Genomic DNA, 26,290 nt, shown 5'->3' with positions numbered 1-26,290 from the left:
AGTTTTCTGCAATATAATGATAGATAGTGTTCTTTGTTTGATTCGTTTGTAGTGCAATTTTATAACATCACAGGGGCATAATAAAGATAAAAGGTGCAGAAGGGATTCCTTCAAATATGCAACATAACCCCGACGTGTTTGACTCGGTAGATGGCCACACGTATTCACCAATTTGAGTGTTGTGCTTGGACTACTCTTGTACAAAGTTTGTCAATGAGGTTTTAATAAAAAGTAATAACTTTTCATACGCTACATATATTCTTAAGTAGAGTATGTTGACGAGCTTGTTGAAATGATAGTTGATGTGTTCATGTTATACTTTGAAAACTATTATCTAAACTTAGATACTCTAAAGTGACCGCACAATACTGGCCTTTCTTTTGCTCTCTGCTCTGATGGCTATACAGTAGTAGATTGGGAAAATTTTTCATTCACAAATATCCGGGTCAGGTATGTTTATTATTTTCGTTTATGGTTCAATGTAGAGTCCGTTAGATGAGACGTGAAGATAGATAGGGGGCGTCAAAAATATCCGCATGATAAATAAACGATAGTCGAAATAGGTTGTTGGTAAATTGCTTTTTGCATTTATGGTGTGAGTAATTAACTTTTCTACGAGTTCCTTGTACTTATTACTTTTTTACGTTTATTGAAGTTAGTCAAATGTTATGAAGCATTCAATATTATGTACTCGTAGTAACTTAAAACATGTCCATAGAGATATCTCAGATGAGACGTGAAGATAGATAGGAGGCGTCAGAAATATCCGCATGATAAATAAACGATAGTCGAAATAGTTTGTCGGTAAATTGCTTTTTGGATTTATGGAGTGAGTAATTAAGTTATCTACTAGTTTCTTTGTACTTATTACTTTCGTACATTTATTGAAGTTAGTCAAATGTTTTGAAGCTTTCGTATGTACTCGTAATTACTTTAAACATGTCCATAGAGTATCTCAGATACTCACTCTAGATCCGTTAGATGAGACATGGAGATAGATAGGGGGCGTCAGGAATATCCGCTGTCTTTATGCTGTGAGTAATTAAGTTTTCTACAACTTTCTTTGTAGGTATTACTTAAATATATATTTATTGAAGTTAGTCAACATTGGCGTATCTAGAATTATTTCCTGGGGTGGGCCTACATATCACTGAACAGAGTCGACACTCAATATAAAAATTTCATTAGCAATAATTGTAGACCAAGACCTCTGAAACGGCTCGACTTATTTATTTTTTTTTTCTTTGTAGGTATCTACTTCAGTTATCCTAAAAGGTCTTAATATATTTTTCAAAATATTTATTACTTATAGGTTTTTCTTTATTCTAAGTTGTAATTGTTATTATTTGATATTTTAAATAATATTTTCTCTAAAATTATTAGTATATCGGCGTTCATTATAGAATTTCAAATCGGTAGCCCATTATCCTAGGGTGGGCACTGGACTATTCTAGGGTGGGCCCGACCCACCCGGTCCACCCGCTTTATACGCTGTAGGTATATGCTACGCTATACGCTTTATTACGCTTTATGTTAGTCAAATGTTTTCAAGCATTAATATACGAAGTTATGTAACATGTTAAAAGAGTATCTCAGATACTCACTCACAGATTCACACTGACTGAAATAAGATTTTATCTAAGTAGTTAAGTATAATTTATATAAATTTTAAAAAAGTTATATAAACTATATATATACTCAGGTATTGTTTACACTTCATTAAACAATTTATTTAACACTAGCGGACCCGTCAAGCTTCGCTTTGACTTATGTGCACTTCTTCCCTATCCCTACACTACATTACTCAACCCCTACCCTTCCTCTACCCTATCCCTACCTTACCCTTACACTTCCCCTACCCTACCCCTACTCTACCCCTACCCTACTCCTACCCCTACTTAAAACTCAAACGTTTATATGGGAAATAGAAAAGGGTTGATTTTATGGTTTTCTCACCTTTTAAACCTTCCCTATACCTCCACGAACATTTCAAGGCCAAGATAAGATAAATCCGTTCAGCCGTTCTCGAGTTTTAGCGAGACTAACGAACAGCAATTCATTTATATATATATAGATTATTCTCACCAAAGCGAAATCAAGCAATACGTACCATACGTCCATTGTAGTACGATAACACTTAATTAGTTCCTTTCCCATAAGATGGTATCTCTTTTATAGATATGACGCGATTATGTTGTCTGTATGCAAATAACTTTACCGAGAGAGATGTTACGGAGCGGTAATTGGGATTGACTATAGTTATTATAACGTTTATTGAGACTTTCTTCATTACTCCTTACTGCATTGTTTTATTTTTAACTAGCTGGCGTCGCGCGGTTTTAGCCGCGTGGTTCCCGTTTTTGTATGAATATATTATAGCCTATAACCTTCCTCGATAAATGGGCTATTTAACACAGAAATATTTTTTCAAATCGGACCAGTAGTTCCTGAGATTAGCGCGTTCAATCAAACAAACAAACTCTTCAGCTTTATAATATTAGTATAGATAATTGCTTAACTAGCTGTTTAATAATATAAAATATTTTTTAAAATTTTTTGTTTAATTTTGTCCATAAAATGTCGATAGATAAACTCGCTCAAAATATACCTCTATTTTAATGCTTTGCTCAAAATATTTCTCTAATTAAATACCTGTTAACTCGAAAAATATTACTAGGATACGTTTCCTAGTAATTCGATTAACAACTAACCTTTAAACCAAAAATTTAACCTTTTTTAAAATTAACCTTTAAACCAAAATACAACGATCTTAGATATTTCCTAGGCTCCCTAGATTCCATTAAAATCATCAACACATAAGAAATCAACAGTGAAAAGATAGGTACACAAATAAACTGTATGAATAAAAATTTCTTATCAATTAAATTACATATTTTTTTCCAGATATCAGACATCGTCGTCGGCCAAGAACCGAACGTGACAGCTCGGGAAGCGCTGCTGAGCTGGGCCCGGCGCTCCACGGCGAAGTACCCCGGGGTTAGGGTCGCTGACTTCACGTCGTCCTGGAGGGACGGACTCGCCTTCAACGCGCTCATACACAGGAATCGTCCTGATCTGATTGACTGGCGTAATATCAGGTGAGGATTCTTAAATGGGCATTTTTCTGATGTATCTTTTTTTTCTATTCTTTACAATTTGGCGACTCCGTACTAGTAAGCGCAGTGTTGGCTGACGACATCAGGCGAGTCGCAGGGATTCGCAGGATGCAGATGGCTCAGTATCGTGATGTTTGGAAGTCCCTACAAAAGGCCTATGTCCTGCAGTGAACGTTCATCGGTTGATATGATGATAATAATGATAATGATGCAAAGTTAGCCCTTGACTACAATCTCATCTGATGATATAGTAATGATGCGTTCTTAGATGGAAGCAGGCTTGTTGCGGGAAACTTGTTAGGAGGAGGATGAAAATCCACAACCCTTTTCGGTTTCTACACGACATAGTACCGGAACACTGAATCGCTTGGCGGTACGTCTTCGCCGGTAGGGTGGTAACTAGTCACGGCCGGAGCCTCCTACCAGCCAGACCTGGACCAATAAAGAAAATCTCGATTGGCCCAACCGGGGATCGAACCCAGGACCTCCGTTTTGTAAATCCACCGCGCATACCACTGCGCCACGGAGGCGTCGACTCGATAAATTGCATAAATTGCTTTTAGGTTGCGTCGTTCATTTTCGTACCCATAGCTTCTTTTTATTAATCACACAGATTTCTTCATCCACTTCTTCAATTAAAGCCATTGTGCTTAATCACTTTATTTACTTTATTGCGTTGTAGGTTATTCATCTTGGAACCAACCACTCACTTGTGAACTGTACTCGAACAAAGTGCGAACTATTTTTGGGCAGTTGCAAGTAGTTTAGTACGCTACTCGACTAAAAGTAGTTCGAACTATACTAAAGCCATACTCGAGGAATACTGTTTACCAACAAACGAATTAAAAATGAGGGTATAAATCGCGAGTCATTTCACACCTAATAATAATTATAATTAACTTGTTCTTAAATTACTGAAAATAAATTCGATTAATAATATAGTTAATATAATTTGAATAATATTTTATAAAAAAACAATACATAATTTTAAATGAAAAAGTTATGAAATGACATCCTTTTTCTACCCTCATTTCCAATTTGTTTGTTAGTAAACAATACTCCTCGAGTATGGCTTTAGTGCCATTATGACATGGTTCGCTTGTGTCATCGTGATCAAAGATAAGATTTGAGATCACCTGACTAATGGGAGTTGCACTTGATTCCAGAGGAAATTATATTGTCATCTGTAACCATTGCACTTGATGAAATCATACAACTGAACTGATATTAATGGTACTGTTATTATGTACAATGAATGATGTTAGAAGAGGTAGATAGGTTATACGCAGACCGCTATTAAAACTATGCTAATTAGCAAACCTTAGCTCATTTGAGCCATTGACAATGCCGCTTGTATAATTTTTGTGTGCCAGTTGTAAACATCGAATATGGTTTATGTAACCAATCTACGAATATACCTCTTTCTTCTAACATCACAGGATACAATGAGTTTAGAAAAAAAATGTAGTTTTAATTGTTTGTTTACCTCAAGAAAATCATAGCTTTTTTATTATTAAAGTTTACTACGAACTTATAACATTGAAACATATTTTACAGATCAAGACAAGTCCGCGAGCGCTTGGAGACAGCGTTCCACGTTGTCGAGAAAGAATATGGAGTCACCAGGCTTCTCGACCCAGAAGGTATACCTACTTACACAGATTAATCTATATATATAAAAGAAAATCGTGTTAGTTACTCCACTTATAACTCAAGAACGGCTGAACCGATTTAGCTGAAAATTGGCAGGGAGGTAGTTTAGAGCCAGGAGAAGGACATAGGATACCCCGTTCGACAGCATTCCCGTGTGACTTGACATGAAACGCAAATGAAAGCTATGTAATTGACGTATAATGACAGATATGTAATGACGTATGGATGACAATTTGATATTTTATTATATAGTAGGGTAGGAGTAAGGTAGGAGTAGGGTAGGGGTAGGGTGGGGATAAGGTAGGGGTAGGGTAGGGTAGAGTAGGGGTAGGTTAGGGTAGTGGTAGGGTAGGGGTAGTTGAAAGTTTACATCGAGTTTCACGCGGACGAAGTCGCGGGCCGCTAGTCAATAATATACAGATTAAGCGTACGGAACACGACGGTGTCGTACCCGTCACAAATACAAGATTCAAAAAATAATACATTCTCGAGTCAGTATGACACGAACCGTCGCATCAGTAGTCTTCAATATTGTTCAAAAAAAGGCGTCTTATGTTTTTAAATGTTTTAAAAACTATTCTCAAAAAGTAAAAAAATAAGATGGAGTATTTTTTTATTGGTTATTATATTAATTTACGTAATTGTTGTTACCTTCCTTTAAAGGCTGGAAATAATTAACATCTAATTCTAGTATAAATATGTAATTTTCGAGGAAAAACACAATTAATAATTATTATTTAACATCCTGTCCAACGACATGAGTAATGTGAAGTTTAAATTAATTAATTTAATAACTGACATGATTTTCATTACGATATGATCTTTATCCATCCGCGTATGCTTAAAATGTTTTAATTTTAAATTTGTATATACTCACTAGGTCTGTGGAGATGTTTACACTATACTAATAGCATTAACAACTGAGTCTTAGGGCCATAAATCATTTCTCTATATCTATCTCGCTTGCACTTATGGGTCTTATGGAGCCGTCTAGTGAAGGGTGTAACAATGAAAGACATATTATCGATAAGTAAAGTTTATTATCGTATCTTGTTCACAAAATTAAAAAAATTAACAATATTTGATTTAATATAATACATATTTCATATTATATAATTATTAACTAAATAAAATTAATCTTCATCTGAGTCTTCATCATCAGAATCTTCGTCTTCTGCCAAATTTATTATATATTAGTATCCATAGTGCGCAACGAGTAACACATGAATGTATTTATTTAATTGCAGTAAACACATTTATAGCAAAAAAAATACGCAATGCAATTACATTAGAAACCGACCAATCAGAATCGTCCAAATCATTATTGACTCATCATTAGCACGTGCGCAGGTAGCCGTTTATCGATAATTAGGGTGCGCAGGTAGGCGCGCTGCACATTCCTATCTTTTTTGACTTTTATGACCGGACGACTCAGATGATAATGCGCATACTATACCTACAGTTCATCTGAATATTACGAATCTTCAACTTGCAGTCCATATTGCAATGCAAACAGAATACTTTCATCTTAAAACCCATGACAAATGTTCTTTGGTATTATTAACAGAGCAAAATCCCACAGTTTCGAATCAGACTAAGATGATGTTGAATTGCTTTGTTTAAACGTATCGGATACAAACGTAAATTTATTAGCCGTGACGAGTTTTTTTAGGTATTACGTTACAACTGAGATCTACCAGTATTATAGTCTGACCGCATTTTATTCAGTTTGTATTGCCTTGTGGAATATTTTATTTCACTGTTTTCTGGAGGAAGTACATTTTTATTAAATGACCAGAAGGACACTCAGGACATGAAACTGATTATATATTTTTTTTATAAATATAATTCACTTTTATCCCAAGCACCTATAAGTTCTTTAACCAGTGAAAATGTTATGACCAAAATTAACCAACAGGTACCTAATGCTACCTAAAATACCTATTTTTAAATTTCGAATTTTCTTTAAATAACTAATCGCGCTCTAAAAAATCACTTTGACGGCTTCCGTGGCGCAGTGGTGTGCGCGGTGGATTAACAAGACAGAGGTCCTGGGTTCGATCCCCGGCTGGGCCGATTGAGGTTTTCTTAATTGGTCCACGTCTGGCTGGTGGGAGGCTTTGGCCGTGGCTAGTACCACCCTACCGACAAAAACGTACCGTCAAGCGATTTAGCGTTCCGGTACGATGTTGTGTAGAAACCGAAAGGGGTGATTTTCATCCTCCTAACAAGTTAGCCCGCTTCCATCTTAGATTGCATCATCACTTACAATCAGGTGGGATTGTAATCAAGGGCTAAATTGAAAAGAATAAAAAAAAACATGTCACTGGCTCAATCGCTCGACGCGCAGAGCCAAGTAACCAAGAAGAAGAAGACCCAAGGTACAGTCGTCGTCATAAATGGGTACAGTGGATGCGAAGATATTTATAATTTGTCTGCTCCAAAGATCGGAATGCAGATAACGTGATTAATACATTTACAACCGTTATGGATCATTGGGCGTCCAGCAAACGCTTCTCACACTTGATTCAAATCAATTGTTCGACGCAATCGGCAGGTCAAAGACTGGGGTACAAATAAGCGTGCAGTGTTTTACGATCTATTGTTCGTGATTGTATCTGCGGAAAATAGAATTAAATATGTACTTGTGACGTCATTGTGTCGGCTTAATAGAATCAGGCGTTAACTCGTCGACTGACAAATGGTGCTCAATCAAAAAAATCTAAATCAAAATCAAAAATCATTTATTTCAAGTAGGCTCAGTTTCCAAGCACTTTTGACACGTCAGTTGACTATTTGTAAAGATTCTACCACCGGTTCGGAAGGCAGGTTCTGCTGAGAAGATACCGGCAAGAAACTCAACAGTTGCTCTTTTGAAAAAGTCATACAGTATTATAATTTACAATTGATAAACAATTAACAATTACAATTTCTTATAGTTTTATTTCCTGTGTGAAGGTGGAAGCTGATCCAATGGCCTCCAAGCGCTTTTATCTTTAAGGAACTCATCAATGTTGTAGTAACCTCGACTAAGTAAATGTTTTTAACACATTGCTTAAAGCTATGCATTGGCAGGTCCATCACAGTTTTGGGGATCTTGTTATAGAAGAGTACACCCAAACCTACAAAAGATTTTTTTACTCTTTGGAGACGATATGCAGAAATAACTAACTTATGCCCGTGTCTAGTAAGACGTGGGTTTAAATCTCCTTTTCGTTTGTACAAATTAATATTTTGTCTTACATAGACTATACTGTTATATATATATATTGACAGGCTACTGTTAGTATACCTACCTATGTTCATATGTTCGGTGGCACAAAAAAAGTCAAAATTAAGTAAAAAATAATGTAGATTAACTATACACCTTTTAAAGAATTGTATCTTGCGATAATTTTACAATAAGTAAATATTTGATATCAAAGTTGGAGATAAGAACTATAAAAGGTTGCAATAACAGAATATGTACCTGCATTATTCTTGGAAAAAAATCTGCAATTACATAGCTCAATTCTAATTATTTTGATTGCCATCTATCAATCTACATAATTGCAGATCAAAACACAACTGCCAAGAAGGCTGATTGTTTCCCGAATTTCACATGCCACGAGCGCAGTAACCTTAGAATAAAAGCAATTTACTTATTGTGTATGCAGTATGTCCCGCGGCTAGCGTAGATAAATGCAAAGGTACCCGATTTACTTGTGCGATAAGCGACAACGCAATGGCATTAAAATAATCGTTGCAATTTCCATCATATTTCCAGCCGTTTTCATGTTGAGGTCGTTATTGAATGAGGTAATAGGCGCTAACCTCATTCGTGCCTATCTGTTCTTGTTTTGTGCGTCTTAGGTCAAAAACCTTTTGATCACGTGGTCTATCGATAACGAATGTCAGTTTTCGAAACGTTAGCATTTGTAGAAAAAGAATAGGCTACTCGCCTGCTGTACAAAACTAAGAAGATTTTTCAAACACCAATCATGCTGTTATCTCTATGAATGACGTCACTTGTTAATGTGTTGTGTTTCGGCAGCAAAAATTTTACGTAGATATTTTTTCATTTATATTAAATTTTTTACTGGTTATTATTATTGACGGGAAAAAATAAAATATAAGCTATATTTTATTTTGTGCCGTCAATAATACTATACTTCCGTAATTCAGTTTAAACACTGTTTACAAAAGAGGCAAGTAGCCTAATGGCTTGTTACTTTGCTAAATTTTGTTGTATTTAATACCGTTAACTCTATTTGCAGACGTGGACACTCACGAGCCCGATGAGAAGTCCCTCATCACGTACATCTCGTCGCTGTACGAGACGTTCCCGGAGCCGCCGGCGGTGCATCCGCTGTTCGACGCGGAGTCGCAGCGCCGCGCCGCAGCGTACACCGAGCAGGCGGCGCAGCATCGCGCGTGGCTGCACGAGAAGTGTTCCCTCATGCAGGTGCGTGCACACTGTGCTCATCGCGTACATCTCGTCGCTGTACGAGACGTTCCCGGAGCCAACGGCGGTGAACCCGCTGTTCGACGCGGAGTCGCAGCGCCGCGCCGCAGCGTACATCGAGCAGGCGGCGCAGCATCGCGCGTGGCTGCACGAGAAGTGTTCCCTCATGCAGGTGCGTGCACACTGTGCTCATCGCGTACATCTCGTCGCTGTACGAGACGTTCCCGGAGCCAACGGCGGTGAACCCGCTGTTCGACGCGGAGTCGCAGCGCCGCGCCGCAGCGTACACCGAGCAGGCGGCGCAGCATGGCGCGTGGCTGCACGAGAAGTGTTCCCTCATGCAGGTGCGTGCACACTGTGCTCATCGCGTACATCTCGTCGCTGTACGAGACATTCCCGGAGCCGCCGGCGGTGCACCCGCTGTTCGACGCGGAGTCGCAGTGCCGCGCCGCAGCGTAAACCGAGCAGGCGGCGCAGCATCGCGCGTGGCTGCACGAGAAGTGTTCCCTCATGCAGGTGCGTGCACACTGTGCTCATCGCGTACATCTCGTCGCTGTGCGAGACGTTCCCGGAGCCGCCGGCGGTGCACCCGCTGTTCGAGCAGCGTGCACGAGAAGTGTTCCCTCATGCAGGTGCACAATGTGCTCATCGCGTACATCTCGTCGCTGTACTGTTACAATTCATCTTAGTTGTGGGACTGACACAGGGTGTTACTATTTTCATGCAGTTAGATCTTTTAAAATCTTCTTCTTCTTCTTATAGTGCCATCTCCTATCGGAGGTCAGCAATCATTAAGGCTAATTTAACTTTGTTCACTGCTGCCCGAAAGGTGATCTGGTACTCATAATCAACCATTGGCGTAAGTTCTTGAGCCAAGATGTACGTCTACGACCAGGCCTTCGTTTCCCCTTTATCTTTCCCTGGATAATAAGCTGGAGCAGGTGATATTTGGAGTTTCGCATTATTCTAATTATTCGAGCTTCCACCTTTGGACTTGTTGCAGAACATCTGTTGGCTTTCCCATTCCCATTTTTCAAAATATTCCATTAATTTAATATTCACTTGTTTCAGGATCGTGCTTTCCCGTCGACTTTGATAGAAATGAAAAAGTTGCTAAGCGAGAGCACGCGCTTCCGCAACGAGGAGGTGCCGCTGAGGCAGCGCGAGAAACAGAAACTGTTCCACCAGTACCGGGAGCTAGAGGTACGATTACCATATTCTAAATTCCAACGATTTATATATAGTGGTAAAGATCTCAAAGAGATTCTGTAACAGTGAATCAATCTTAAAGACATTTTGACGTGCCAACGTGTTATAATTCGATGAAGCCAGATGCAAACTCGAAAAAAGATGACGTCCTGCGTCGTTCCCTCGCGGTTGCCAACTTTTTTTACAAGAAATAAAGTAAATCTTTTGAAAAATGCAACCATTCCATCAGTATTATCTGACGTTGTCACGTTCAACTATCGTCAGTAAACCGACTTTACAGACAACCGATTTTTTTTTTAGAGACAAGAGATCGTGTCTTGCTAATGTTCTTTTCCAATATTTTCAGAAATATTTCGAATCAGTTGGCGAGATCGAAGTGGAGCCGACGCTCCGGCCGGAGGCGCTGGAGCAGGCGTGGGCGCGGCTGCTGATGGCGGCGCAGGAGCGGGAGAGGGACCTCTCCGACGAGATACGACGCCTCGAGCGGTTGCAGCGACTGGCGGAGAAGTTGCATAGGTTCGTGTTGTGTATTCTCTATAACGATCGAAGTGGAGCTGATCACCGACCGGAGGCGCTGTACAGTGAATCTTTGTTACATTGGAAAGGAAAGAAGAACATCAATCTTTAAATACATTGATTGGCTCACATTGTTTTAAAAAAACCAGGCGACGTCCATTAATACAACGCGCATGATGCGTCGCAGTACGCGTAACGAATTTAATGATCGTTTAGCGAACAAGTGGTGTACTTAACATTCGATTGTAGATGGCAGATTTCTGAGATTTCCCCATTTTAAACTAATTTAAGGCGTATATATCGATAAACGTCGGCCTAAGAGTTTGGCTTGTTTTCTTAAGACGTTATCAAGTAAAATTATTTGCCATACGAACAAACAATTTTTGAAGTGATAACTTCTTATGGGAAGGTAAACCGCTTTGTAAGGTAACGCGTTACGGCGCTACTCTGCCTAGCTTCCCTTTTTCTCACGCCGGCAGCAGGTTTGAGTTATCACTTCTGTCTAGCCGCCTGAGATGCACACGATCATTTTTTTTTTGTTATTTAACAGGGACATAAAACAAACCGAAGCCGGTCTCGACAACGTGGAACGTCACATCGAAAGCGAGATACGTCGCGTAGAGCGCGGCGTGCACCCCGCCGAGGCCAAGATGGCCGCGGAACAGATCGAACAGGAGCTCAGGAGTATGGAGCAGACGATACAGGAGATGTTCCAAGACTCGCACGCATTGAGGGAAGGAAGATACCCACAGGCCAGTGAACTGCATAGACGGTGGGTGTTTACTGTTAATTTATCAACTCATAATTTAATCATTTGTACAAAATCTTATGACACATCTGTCAGTCCATGACATTCCGTGACAGATGTGATAAACTCTAACTGAACGGATAGAAATTTAAAAATAAATACATGTTTCTTTATAGTACTCTTTAGTTGTAACTTCGACGATAGTGATCTAAGGCCTTCAGACAATACAAGAGCTTTGGCACATGAGAACGAGTGCATCTACGTACTAATATACACTTTTACAAATAAAATTATCATGGGGAAAATGTCAGGGATTAAGGAGATTTGAAATTTCGAAGTGATTGAATAGTTTTCTTATTAATTGTAATACCTCATCATCATTATCAGCCGATGGACATAGGCCTCTTGCATGTACCAAACTCAACGGTCTCTGCAACCCGCTTGATGTATTCAGTCCACCTTGTGGGGGGTCAACCAACACTGCGCTTTCCGGTTCGGGGTCACCATTCCAGCACCTTGGAACCCCAACGTCCATCGGCTCTTCGAACTATGTGGCCTGCCCATTGTCTTTTCCAGTGACTTTCTTCAGCGAGTTGTGAAGCTGAAGTGGTTCGTCTGCGGATCTCCTCTTTTCTGATTCGATTACACAGAGAATAACTCGTTCCATCGCCCGCTGTGTGATCGCATAGTTAGCGACCAAGCCTCGGATCCCTAGGTTTTACTTTCGTCTTCAGGCACTGAAATTTTTTTTTTGAATTGTAGTACCTAAATATTTTATATTTATATAATATTTATATTTGTATAGGGTGCAACAAGTCCACGACCGCTGGTTGAACGCGCGGCAAGCGTTCACCGGGCGGCTGGTGCCGCGGCTGTCGTCGGTGCGGCTGCCGGTGCAGCAAACCACGGTGCGGCGCGAGACGCGCACGGTGCTGGAGACCAGGGTGCACGACGCTGACCCCAAGTTCCAGCAGTTGCAGGAGGTCACCAAATGGTGTAAAGAGAAACTGGTAACTATATTATATTTTGTTACATCTAAATAGGGATGATGACAGTTTTTTAAATTGTATATAAATTAAGAGTACGCTAATAGTAAAGCAATTTTGTAAAAATAACAAGGTATCTGCGATCATTACTTTCAGAGCTACAGCGATTTAAAGGGTCAGATTTGCGGCGCTGTCTCGGATCCCTGAAAAACGCCCCATACAAAATGGTAGGAGCTTATGACGTCGTAGGCAATGAATGATCGTTAGATTTGTATGGGCGTTTAAATAAAAAATACTAATATCTTTGTTATTTCTGCGTTTATGTTTATAGTTCAAATATTAAAAAATGTCACATTTAATGTAAGGAAGCTAAAACTGTATGAATTTTCATCTAATTACGATAAAATATTTTTAGTAGATTTTGAAATTTTATAATCTTATTTATTTTGCAAATATCCAGACAATCTTTGCTTTTTATGTATAAATTAGTTAACGTTGACCTTATTTACCCGAATGTATCATAAAAATTAATATATTCAAACCTAGTCATCATCCCCATTGTGCTTAGGTTGAAATTTTGCACACGCTCTCAGTGTTGATGGCAATATATGATTAGCTAAGAAACGTCATTACAAAATTCAATATGGCGGCCTTCCTAAGATGGCGGACTGGCTGTTTGAAATCCACCCCCATGTTATGGGTATCAAATGAAAGGGTTTACTGTCAGGAATACGAAAAAAATAGTCACGTGACTTAAATCCAACAAGGCGGACATCCATCAACCAACAAACCCTTTTTTTAGCAAAACAGTTTTTTGCTTTTGATTCTATTCTAACCTGATTTTGATGTTTTTTACATTTTGTTTTTTTTTTTTACAGAAAAAACTTCACGAGGCAGACTACGGCTCAGACTCGCCCTCAGTGCAACATGAACTAGACAAGCACCAACGAGAACATAAACAAATTGACCAATTCCATTCTAAGGTAATTTCGTTATTTACATTAAGAGTGGTTTCAAACTAGCGTTTTATACGCTCGTATGAGCTCGTTTTCGGAAGCGCGACTTTGTCAGAATCCATGTTGATGGCACGACACCACCGGTTCGATCGAACACGCCGTAATATGCTCGTTTACGCGAGTCCGGTTTTTTGAAGTTCGTATGCTGAAACGACCGTATACGCGCAAAAAAAATACGCTAGTCTGAAACCACTCTAAGATTATTATTTGACTCCGGATGTATATACCTATTTTGTTATCCCATGATCTAATTGGATATTTTTTCCAAATTATCATATTTTGTTTTTATTTTGAAGGTGGAACAGTGTGTGCACAATAGAACAAACTTCAGCGGCGAGGAATTGAATCTCTACAACCAACACTTAAATCAACTTCAGAAGCTGTACGCTGAACTGCTATCTACTAGCACAAAACGGTAAGCATTCTAACCTTTTTTGATACTTCTGTAAGCGTGGATTCGTTCTCAATAATCTTGTGCTTCTTCAAAGAAGAATTGGGGTCAGTTTCATCACCTTCTGATAAATGTCAGATAGCTTTTTCACAATTTATGCCTATGTCACTTTACATAAATTAAGGAAGTGACAAAACTTACCTGTAGACTATCCAACACCAATACAAACAGGTCCCTAATGTTACTCGAATCATTATTTACTGAAATCATGATTCTATTGTTGGCCATATTCGTGATATATCATGATACCCGTCCATCGATCTCCTATTAAAAAGTGGATGCACAATCAGCCATCAAAAAACGTCCCCACTCAATGAGTGCCAAACACAACTTCTTGGCACTCAATTCAAGTAGTTGCATTCGCAAATTCAACCTTAAACTCAATCCTTAAGGTTGAATTTGCTCTGATTTGGGATTTTATTGAATATTGGACTATATTTAAAGGCCTTTAGGTATAATTTTCTGTACCAATAATTCTAAAACTGTCAAAGCAAAATTGGCCAGTTTTTAAGTGAAATTTTCTAGATGATTGTGCTTCGTTTTATTATAAAAATAACTGGAATAAATATCACGATTCGTCAATGAGTTGTCAATGTTTTCATATTTCTGCTGTATACGGCTTATCAAGTCAAAGACACGAAAAAACACTTTTATATTCTCACAGAATGTCAGAATTGGACGCACTGCAAGAGTTCCTGCAGTCGGCGACTGCTGAGCTGAACTGGCTCAATGAGAAGGAGCAAGTGGAACTGTCTCGCGATTGGGCAGATCCGCATATAAACCTGCCCGCCGTACAACATTACTATGAGGTGACTATAAATATACTATATAGCATTTAGCGTGCATTCCTTTTTGTCACTAGATCTACAATAATGGATGAAAAATTATTAGTTATGTATAGTAGTTAATAGAAATGTGTAGGAGGATATAATATTATTCATTCAGACGTTGGTTGAAAATAACAAGAGCCATGTAGAACAAAATTATAATTCACAACTATTATCAGGCAACAAAATGACCAGCAACCAAATTAAAACAAATGAAACCAAAATTAAACAAGCTCTAAAATAACCACAAAATATACGAAACACTGAATTTACAATAAGAGGATAGAACTGAACACTACGACGGCTATGTAATGAATGTTCTAGCTTGCACCACGAGCGCCGTTATATCCAAAACAAGAACAAACAGACGAACGAGTCACGGAGGGTTTTTCTTCGAATACCCTCTAACCTAAGAATATTATAAAACACATTAAAGATTTATGGCACCATGTTACCCTTGTCTTAATATAATAAACAATGCCATAACTGGCATTGATAAAAAATTAGACTCAGTTAAAACACTTAGTTATTTTTTAAATATGTCATTCAAAGACTAGCTAACTAGAAAGAGAAAATACCATCAAACAACTTAGACATATTGAAGATTCATGGTATTATTGTCATATAATAAAACAAATAATACGATTCACAACATTCATAATACTAATTTATTATTAAGGAGATAAATGCAATATTCAAAACGTATTTTTAATATATTTAAATGTATTTGATTGCATGAAATTTTTGAAGGTTGACTCGTATTATATAACTAAATAATGAATATTTCTGCATGTATTGGTATAATAAAGAACGTATCTAGGTAGTGAACTTATTATACTCGTACAATATACGCGATCCAGTCCCATCCATTCCCCTTTAGTGATAAGTACATATGTATAAATGTATCATAGTGATTTATATTCATATTATCATTCACCCTTACAATTCATTAAACACTTGCTCGATAACTTCGATATATTTATACCTACCATCGATGTTGTTTTCCCTTTAGTTTTACATTTTCTTTATTTTCTGTGCAAGCATTCATTTGGGGACGATAGAGAGGTTTGTTTTCACATTTAATTTTTTTCTACAATTTCATTTGCAAATTATTTTAGCGCTTATTTTGTATTAGGATAAGTTTTAATCTAAGCTGCCTGTTGTACAAAAGTAAATTTCCAGAACCTGTATTTAAACCACATGAAGTGGTCTATAATAAATCCTTAAAAAGTAATTGGAATTATGCATATATTTTATTAAATAGTATGATTTTGTTTACCACGCCCGTATTGCGGTCGCGTCTTTAGTTAGTCGTTCATATTTTATAATACTTTCCTTGAAATTTCATAATTTTAACATTTTCAACCTATGTAATATTGCTGGACATGGACCTCTCGTAAGGACTTCCAAATTTCCAGTCCTAAGCCCAGCAGCCCCGAACTTGAACTTTAATTATCTTAAAACAAGATTTTCATTTTGAATCGTAATACACGTACAATATGGACTTATTGTTTAGCAATATATTTATGTTTGAGTGACAATATGGTCTGTTTTTGTTCAGCAACTAATGTCATCGTTAGAGAAGAGAGAACTCCAGTTCAGTAACGTCATAGACAGAGGAGAGGCGTTGATCGCGCAACACCACCCGGCGACGAAGACCATTGAAGCACATTTGCAGGTACTAACTTCATTTGATACTAGTATTTAATAGTAAGTTTGCTATTGAACCGATTTCAAATCGGTATATATGTAAAGAATATTAAAGTAATTTTAAGGAGAGACGAATATCTTAGCATTCAAGCATCATGGATTCACCGTGTCGTGGAGAGAAAAACTCTTAGCAGAACCCTAGACTAGTGACCAATAGGGTGTAGGGTTATGGAAGGTTAATGTTAAGATTGATGGCGTAATTCTAAGTTATGAGGTTTTTAAAAATTCAAAGTTTTTGGCGTTTTAAGGTTGGTAAAGATTGATCTGAAATATAGTACTTTCAACCTAATTTCTACAATCAAGAAGTGTTGTTGTATTTCAAAAATATTGTTGCCAATGATATTATTTTAAGGCAGATTTTTATTAAAAGGCTGTCTTGTGCAAAGCTGCTACTGCTAGAAACTGACTAGACACTAGAAACTTAATAGTTGTTAGAAGATAATATTTTTTTGTTGTAGGTGATGCAATCTCAATGGGCATGGGTGCTGCAACTGACGCTGTGTCTGGAAACGCATCTGAAGCACACCACGCACTACCACAACTTCTTTGAGCAAGTGAAGGACGCTGAAAAATGGATTCAGAAGTAAGTATGCTTTACTGTGTCATTAATGGTCTCTTATAATAATATGGAGGGTAAATATCTTCTATAGAAGACAGAGATTGAGTAATAATAAAGATGTTTGAGATTGAGCTCCTTTGGGGAATTATAATTACCTCTTAGCTCGACTGATTGACAATAATGTTAATATTATAACAGTGGGCCCACGATTATCAGCGTATTTTATTTTCTTGTCCATGCGTTTCCCACGGCGATAACCGTAAAACAATTTTTTTTTTTGGTGTTGCAACTACTACAATATTAGGCACAGCAAGAAATCTCTTCTAATTTTCTTTTAAATTCATAATAAGACGATTTTAATAAATTATCGCATTTTAGATACACATAGCTGATTAAATTCTTCGATTTGTTTATTTGCTGCAAAATTTATGTATTGCTGTCCTTTTTGAAATGTTCTCTTTTGCTTTCATATCTAGATGTCTCTAAGGAACAGTGTAATACAGTGATATCTCGATTATTTGATACGTATGTCTATATAATGATCTATAATAATGTCGGATTTGAATATAATTAGTGAATTTTGCTTTCGCATTTGAGATCGGTTAATCTGAAAATCATTTGTTGAGTTAAGGGTTAATCTGAAGAAAGAAATCTTTAACGTCATTCCTTTTCCAGACGCGAGGAAGCCTTGAACACAACATTCTCTCAATCCGAGTTCACGCTCGACCAAGGCGAGCGCCTGCTGAAGGGCATGCAGGATCTGCGCGAGGAGCTGAACGAGCAGGGCGCGGCCGTGTCCCGCCTGGTGGAGGAGGCGCAAGAGGTCCGGCCTGTGAAGCAACGCCGAGCGCCCGTCACGCGCCCGCTGCGAGCGGAGACTGTGTGCGCTTATAAACATGCCAATGTGAGTCATTTAAGCTCAAAGCCATCGAGATATTATCTGTACTCTATCATCATCATTAATATAATAGTCTCCTCCCAGAATGAGAAGTGTTAAGCTTATAGTCCACCACGCTGGCCCAATGCGGATTGGCAGACTTCACACACGTAGAGAATTACGACGATTCTCAGGTGTGCAGGTTTCGTCATGATGTTTTTACTTCACCGTTTGAGACAGTACATGGTATTTAATTTCGTATATAACTGAAAAGTTGGAGGTGCAAATCGAAGGCAGATGTCATATCCACTGGGCTATCACAACTCAAGCTCTATACTAATATTATAAACAGAAATTGTTTGTGGTGTTGTAGGAGGTAATCTCTGGATCTACTGAACCAATTTGGTATATTCTTTTAGCACTAGTTAAACTAGGCTAGTTTATAACAAAACGGGGTTTTCAAATTTAATTTTTTTATTTTTATATGTCAATACAGGTGGCAATAGAGAAGGGGTCAGCGGTGACCGTGGTGGACAACTCGGGGCGCAGTCGCTGGCGGGTGCGGCTGGGCGGCGCGGGCACCGAGGTGCAGCTGCCCGGCGCCGTGCTGGCGCTGCCGCCGCCGTGCCAGGAGGCGCTCGACGCTGCTGGTGCGCTGCGCAACGCGTACGACAGAGTGAGTAGAGTGGTAGACGCACACATGTGGCTGGTGGGAGGCTTCGGCCGTGGATAGTTACCACCCTACCGGCAAAGACGTACCGTTGATACAACGATGTCGTGTATAAACCGAAAGGGGTGTAGATTTTCATCCTCTTTCTAACAAGTTAGTGCATCTTCACATACTATCAGTTGAGATTATAGTCAAGGGCTAACTTGTAAGGAATAAAAAATCACTTGAGCAGGATTACAATAAAAAGAAAAGAAAGGAAGAGCGACAGATAACAATTAGGAAGATCAGCACGAAATAACGGTTTCAAGGTGTCAAGGGATTGGGGAACTGATTTATGCTATTGGAAGCTCAGTCTGAAATAATAAGATTGACATGGTTTTTTTTTCCCCTCCAACTAGTCGGGAAAGACTGTGCTAGGAGTGGGTACGACAATAGATCAACGGGGTGAGGATTGAACCACCATCCCTCGGTGATGAATCCAACCGCTTCTACCGTTGAGCTATTTAGTTTAGGAGAAGCATGTATTTAATTTTTCATTTCCTCAATGTAATTCGTTCTAATATTATCAATAAGAAAGCAAATTATGGTGAATTTTATAGCAGCGTTAAATACGGCCGTGTTCATAGGTTACCTTTCGTTCAAAAAAAATTCGCTAAAGTAGAGAAGGATGTTTTTAAGGATATCGATAGTCGAGGCAATGCAAATAAATACTTCCTAAGCAACGATATTTTTTTAGCTGTAAAATTTTCGTTTGTAATGTGATAAATAAAATAAACAAAATATTAACTTAATGATCTTCAAACCAAGACGTTCAATATGTAATCGATATATTTATTTCAAACTGATAAGTAATGTTATTATTTATTGTGTAGATAAAATTTGTTTATAATAATGCAGTAGCCTCGGCCAGTCATGTATGAACTATGTGCATGTAGGGAGATATATCTTGCGTTTGTGCTTACATTGTTTTTTCTTGCGAAGGTCATTCAACTATGGCAGAGGAAGCAACTTCGGATGCGACAGAACATGATCTTCGCCACCATCAAGGTGGTGAAAGGATGGGACTTCCCACAAGTGAGTGCTGAAAACTTTAAGAATAGTTTAGTTAATACTTCACGCTTCTTTTCATAGATGGTTGATTTTTTACTGATGTCTTGTAAGATAAGTTTATATTTGTTGCCGATTTGATCTTAAGACAGATTTTTAGTGTTTTTTGTGGCAGAAAATGTCTATGTCTTAAGTTTATCGACGCATTCAACGGCAAAGATCTTGTGCCAAATTTACTTGACTGGAACCATGTCACTTTATATTAAACGTGCTTAAAATGACACTAATTGATTAATTTGTTGATTTTGCCTGACAGTTAAGTGAATCAATAATGAATTGTTATTCTCTGCTAATACCGATTTGCACAATTAAACACAATAGAGTCAACAAATTCTAAGAATGTATCGGTTTGTGATGTAATGCACTCATTGACTGTTTTTTGCCAGATCTGGGTAATGCTGACGCTTGGATTTATAGAATTTTCGAGATTTTTTTTAATGAAACTTTTTTACGCACGCTTGACTTGGAAATTAAGTGGGCGACTCGGTGAATGCGTTACAAAAAGTGTTGTCGGGCGAAAGTTTTAGGATGCGAACTACAGGCATAGTGAAACAGTGTTTGATATTTTAAACCAGTAGATGGCGTTTTTAGAGAACTTTGAAACAATCCCTTTTTCACACTTGAAGAACCTGTTGCGATGCAGCTATGTTTGGAGCTCATAGATGGCGTTTTGTTTTTATTTTTGAAAGAGTTTTTCTTCAGTTGTATGGTCTATGGTACCCTTTGTGTTTTCTTGAAAATAACTTACTAAATCATTTATTAAATGTGTAACTCAGATTTCTGAAGATCAAGTCTAGATTCCAGATCGTCCTTTGTAATAAATACATAGTTTTTAAGTTTGCAATGAAAATTTTTGTCCAGTTCGTAGCGATGGGCGCGGAACAACGTCAAGCCATCCGGCGCGCGCTCAACGAGGACGCAGAGAAGCTGCTCGCGGAGGGAGACCCCGCCGACCCGCAGCTGCGGCGGCTGCGGCGGGAGATCGATGACGTCAACCGACTGTTCGACGAGTTCGAGCGACGCGCCAGAGCTGAAGGTGAGATTTTTACCTCATCATCCACGTTTTTCGTGCCACATTTAGCCAATATATTAACAACGAGCATGTGGCACAAAAACCTCCTGAATCTTACGTAATTTTGTACGTGTTCAAGATTAAAACCTGACCAGTATAAAAATAAAGTTTAAAACTATAACCCGATTACGTAATAAGGGGTTTAAGAAGAACGAAACAAGAAAATATTTCAGATTGAAATAGAGAAATGCATAGGAACAAAAATGGTCGTGGTAGAGCCGTGGTCGCACCCATTATATACCTCACATGTACGAGTACCTATGTTTAAAATAGAAGTATTCCTGGCATAATCACATTAGACCGTATACAGTCGGTGCAACCACAGCTCTACCGTAAAAATTTTTGTTCCTATGCATTTCTCTATTTCAATCTGAAATATTTACATTACCCTTCCTTTTGGCTTCGCCGTAGTCGGGTAAAAAGTGTATTGAAGGTACCACAAGTATTTTTTACAGTCTGTGCATAGTATGCTTGTGGAAGATATTAGTTATTTTTGTCCGAAATAGGTAGGTTTAGGTAATTATGTAATTGCGTCAAAAATTCTTCTAAAAAATCTAATCGTATTTTTGATGTGACAAGTAGTTGCTTTTTTGCATTAGGTAGTATAACGTTAAATAAAAGTTTCTAAATGCGCCTGAACTCTTTAACTATTTTTACTAATCACATTTTTCTTAATTAATAAATATTTCACATAATAAGTGTAATTAGGCTATAAAATTTATTAAATATTAATTCACTGATTGTTAATAATAAAAACTGTTCCTGGAAAATTCTATTACGTTATTTCCTTCAATCATAGCTTAGGCATCATTAGGCCACGGTTAGTCATTCCATTTGCGAGCATCAATCTATCTCACGACCTAACTAAACTTTGCGTTAATGCTCTTGAAAAACTATGGAAGCAATTATTTTAATTCGCAACAATTTAAACGAATTGTTGTGACCTTGACAGAAGAAATATTTTGGCGAATTGTATAATAACCCGAGCGTGTTATTATAACCTTGTTATAACTTCCCTATCAAACAATACCTCGTATAAAATAGATTCATTATAATTTACGTAACTACGTTTAAACTCGTATGGCCAATTGATTGACAATTGGAAAATTGAATGATTTTTAGGGATCCGTTTTTAGGTCACATATGGTCTGCCGAGCTACTGTATTTTATTTACTATACATTTAACCTTTTACGACCCAGACCTTTATTCAATTTAGATAGAAATCTCTAGATCCGTTATAGGCAGACTTCTAAGTACGACAATTCGAGGTTATCCGTTTTTCTATTTCATTATTATGGAAACTACCTCAAGATGCTTTAAATCCTATAAAGTTTGTGATTTTATTACCCAATCACGAGAAAACGGTTGAATGATTTTGGGTAAACTTAGGCCCATATGATAGACACATCATACATAGTTTATACCTGTGTTTTCATAGGTATACAGGTGTTACATTTTTAATCTCAAGACTAAATTTTTTGCGTTAGTATTTTTAATTAAAGTTAATAATATTAAATTACCTACCAGTGACACTGGATCGGGTCAACAGTTTGTAATTAAAAATAACTTGCTGTTAACATAATAATATGTAAACTATTATTAACTCAGACCTTTCTTGTATTAAAATACGTCATATGCCAAAAATAGTCTCGAACTATCAATGGACGATGACAAAGGACTAACGCCCTCGTCCTACGGGACCTGTCAGTCTCAATTACTGTGTCGTACTACACAGTATCGTCATTAGCGAGAACGATTTTCTTGTCTTAAATTGTGCTCTCTTTAATAGAGACGTGTCGTGAGTTAAATTTTGTTTAATATTTTGTTTTACGGTTTTTTTGTGACAGATTTTATTCTTACAAGCATATAATATAAAATAAATTGCAATTCGTTAGTTTTGCTAAAATTAGAAAACAGATGTGATTTGTATGTATATTTTTTCTTTTAATACAAAGTGAAAGAAAGAAACGAAAATTTTTATTTTACGCGGGAATTGTAGTTAGTTTCAAACAAAGAACAAATTGTTAATTAATAAATACGTTTAGTATTTAATTTTTATTAAATTGACGTAACTATACATAACTATAATAGTGCAACCCATAATCCAGTGTATATATTTACTTATCTTTGAAGTAGAATCCAATTAGCAATTCTTATTTTTGGCAAAATCTCGAAAAGCAATAAAAATGCTAGAAGCTTATTTTTAGTTCAAACGATTCATTAGATTTCTGATCGCTTATATGCGAAATATAGGACTGAAGTGATAATCTTAATAATGTGAGTAAACAAAGTGATCTTGTTGTCAAATGGAACTGAATCTTAACACCACTGCATAAGGTTTCAATTGCACAGTAAACATGAAGAGAATCAAACGAATATTTTCATTCGGGAAAGGCGGTGAGTAATTGTGTAGCGGATCTTAGGGCACTTGTTTTAAGTGTTATTGAGATGAGTGAAGCATGACACTATGCTTAGGTGCACTACAAATATTTATGTATAGAACTACTAGAACTAAGATACATGATTTTACAAGAATAGAGATTTTTGCATGCATTGTTTTTGCATTGTTCTCATTTGTAGAAAAGCTTTGACATTACAAGGATGTTAATGTTACGAGTAAGTAAGTTGCTATCTACAATGGTACCAAACTAACTCGAAAGTTCTACAGGGTTTATTTACCATACTGGAAGACGCCTCGCGGTTTCACCTGCGTAGTTCCCGTTCCTGTAGAAATATTGGGATGAAATATAGCCTATAGCACCCAGTTATAGTGTGGCTTTCAAACAGTGAAAGAATTTTTCTAATCAGTAGTTTTGGAGCCAATTTAAAGCAAAAAAACAAACAAACATGAAATCATTACTCTTTATATTATGTATAGATAACCCTGACTCGATTTTCTACACGCTAAATCACTTGGTATTTGATGTTAGGGAAGTATTTGATGTTAGCTTACTAAGAAACCTAACCTGAACAAAAATTATAACTTAAAAATCCTAAACAGACTCCTAACTTTACAGGGAAACCACGACACCTTTTGTAAACAAAGGTCAACTACGCCCAAAAAGTCGACAATGAACACACTGCACGGTCAACACTTCAGTTTTAACAACTTGTATACCTTAAGTTAATGGGTGCAAAGCCGCTTATTTTTAGCGTAGGTGCATGTGCTCGTAAATATATTAATTATTGTTATGTTTTTACCACTTGATATCTGGTCAACCACCTATATTAAAGCTTAACTCAATGTGAAATATTTATCAATAAGCGAATTAGAAATGAGGATATAAATCGCTAATCTTTTTGTACCTTAAATTGTTCCTCAGTGGAGATGATGACTAGGTTTGAATATATGTATTGATTTTTATTATGATACATTCAGGTAAATAAAATCAATGTCAACTAATTTATACATAAAAAGCAAAGATTGTCTTTATATTTGCAAAATAAATCAGATTATAAAATTTCCATATCAATTAAAAATCTTTTATCATAATTAGATGAAAATTCATACAGTTTAAGCTTCCTTACATTAAATGAACTAACTATAAACGAAAAAAGGCTTTAGTATAGTTTTGCACAGTATTGATTGGTGAATGTGCATTATTATAGTATGGTCACTACAAACTGCACTATGTTACGTGATACAAAACGCTTCTGTTTGTCTGCGGTTAACATACCAACGGCTTCATTAAGAAGGTATTAATCCTTGTTGTTAACTTATTTACTGTATTACTACTGTTTTACTTCAACAGTATACATGATCCAACCTAATAGTTTTATGACTACTGTCTTCCCATGTATATGATCCAACCTAACAGTATAATTATTGTGATCCAATCTTAGACTAATAACCTGCAACACCTAACAATTTTTCACTCCAAACATAAGCTACTTCTGAGACTATGTGATCGTGACCGTAAGGGTAAACTAATTTCACATTTTTCGTAGCGAAGTTTGTTATAAATCTATGGATCTATCTTAATCTACCAGTAAAAACGAGAGTCATACGATATAAGCACAGTCTTTGTAGAACAAACAGCTGCATCTAAAAAAGCTGTAACTGTTGTAAACATTATAAGATACAGTATTTGAAAAATAAGTTGAAGGTTTAGGTTATCTTCTTATATTCCACTGCTATGTGCCATATAATATCTAAATCCGTTTAACCGTTTTTGGGTGTTTCGTTATCAACAAACACAGGTAGTGTGACTACTCCCAAAGTTGTCAATTGAGAGTGTACTTGTTTCCCTATTCCTGCCTTATTTTCTACGTCGCGTCTTAATTTATTTTAGTTATTGCAATCATCCTTAATAATATAAATCAAACTTTAATTGAACGACAACATTAAAGCTAATTATTGCACTTGTAGCTAGCTACTCCAATTTATAATAATTATCGTTTTATTCTGGGAGAGTTGTACATGATATTACGTTCATCAATGTCTTGACCCCGGGTCAATATTTATGTATTAAGTCTAAACTAGACCTTGCACTGAGCAATGACTCAATGACATCACCGTGTGTAAGATATAGACATAAATGAATGCCCATCTTTAGAATCGAGTAAGCAAAAAGCCATAAAACGTCTATTTGCTCTTATCTTGCTACTTCACAAGATATTTACTATTGCTCTGTCTATTTTCGATATAGAACAAGATAAAGCTCTTAAACCACGTATCATGCAGAGTAATAATCGCGTTTTTACTCGTAGAGTACTTGTTAATAACTAGGAAGATACCTAAAACAACAAACTTGTCATCCGACTGATTTATAAATGTTCATAAATCATATTCGCTTCAGTCACTAGGTGCTGGAACAACCTACGGATCGCCCAAGGTGTTCCTGCAATTGAATTAATGTCTATTTCGTTGGTCCAAAGTGATGTCACTGGATTTTTTTTTATCGCCACAAGTCAATTTTATTGGCCTTGGTCTAAGATTGTTAGGTTTATAGATGCAATTTCTAATAACGACTGCCTCAGTGTAGGTGTTACATTACAGTGTAGGAACAGAATAGTAAACCGCAGAATTTATGAATTTCTGTTCTTGTTTTGTGGGAAACGAATTTAAGTTTTGCTTTTATAAGAAATTATTATAGCACCCCTTTTCTATAACTAGATACTCGTAAAAGAAACGTTTTTATTTCTTTTTTTAAATTAAGATTTTAGTAACGAAACTACTTTGTAGTGTAACGGAAAATTATCTTCATTACATGTCATTATTATAGGCAGTTTAAGTGTCAGTTAGCTTAAGTGCCTCCTACAGTTCCCTATACATCATCCCATTAGCTGAATGATAACATAATCATCTATTGTCGTCAGCGACTACAC

The 26,290-nt window shown here is 37.1% G+C and overlaps 1 protein-coding gene across 33 annotated transcripts in view; it reads left to right on the top strand.

Annotated features, from left to right (window-relative positions):
• LOC112045305 (microtubule-actin cross-linking factor 1) overlaps window positions 1-26,290 on the top strand; it is a 301,412-nt gene that overhangs the window by 174,651 nt on the left and 100,471 nt on the right. For 31 of the 33 annotated variants that reach the window (XM_052884590.1, XM_052884654.1, XM_052884658.1 and 28 more), the window contains 16 exons: window positions 2,905-3,098; window positions 4,674-4,759; window positions 9,026-9,213; window positions 10,285-10,416; window positions 10,769-10,938; window positions 11,489-11,710; window positions 12,492-12,696; window positions 13,551-13,655; window positions 13,985-14,103; window positions 14,804-14,948; window positions 16,528-16,644; window positions 17,135-17,259; window positions 17,911-18,139; window positions 18,609-18,788; window positions 19,764-19,856; window positions 20,751-20,925. In XM_052884590.1, the coding sequence (XP_052740550.1) occupies window positions 2,905-3,098; window positions 4,674-4,759; window positions 9,026-9,213; window positions 10,285-10,416; window positions 10,769-10,938; window positions 11,489-11,710; window positions 12,492-12,696; window positions 13,551-13,655; window positions 13,985-14,103; window positions 14,804-14,948; window positions 16,528-16,644; window positions 17,135-17,259; window positions 17,911-18,139; window positions 18,609-18,788; window positions 19,764-19,856; window positions 20,751-20,925 (2,485 nt within the window). Of the gene's footprint in view, window positions 1-2,904; window positions 3,099-4,673; window positions 4,760-9,025; window positions 9,214-9,586; window positions 9,730-9,825; window positions 9,846-10,284; window positions 10,417-10,768; window positions 10,939-11,488; window positions 11,711-12,491; window positions 12,697-13,550; window positions 13,656-13,984; window positions 14,104-14,803; window positions 14,949-16,527; window positions 16,645-17,134; window positions 17,260-17,910; window positions 18,140-18,608; window positions 18,789-19,763; window positions 19,857-20,750; window positions 20,926-26,290 lie in introns of those variants that run through there. The other 2 variants (XM_052884616.1, XM_052884617.1) reach the window with 2 other exon arrangements.

This window comes from Bicyclus anynana, chromosome 2, assembly GCF_947172395.1.
Source record: "Bicyclus anynana chromosome 2, ilBicAnyn1.1, whole genome shotgun sequence".
In the NCBI taxonomy this organism is placed as follows: Eukaryota; Metazoa; Arthropoda; class Insecta; order Lepidoptera; family Nymphalidae; genus Bicyclus; species Bicyclus anynana.
This window is presented reverse-complemented; position numbering and strand designations above follow the sequence as displayed.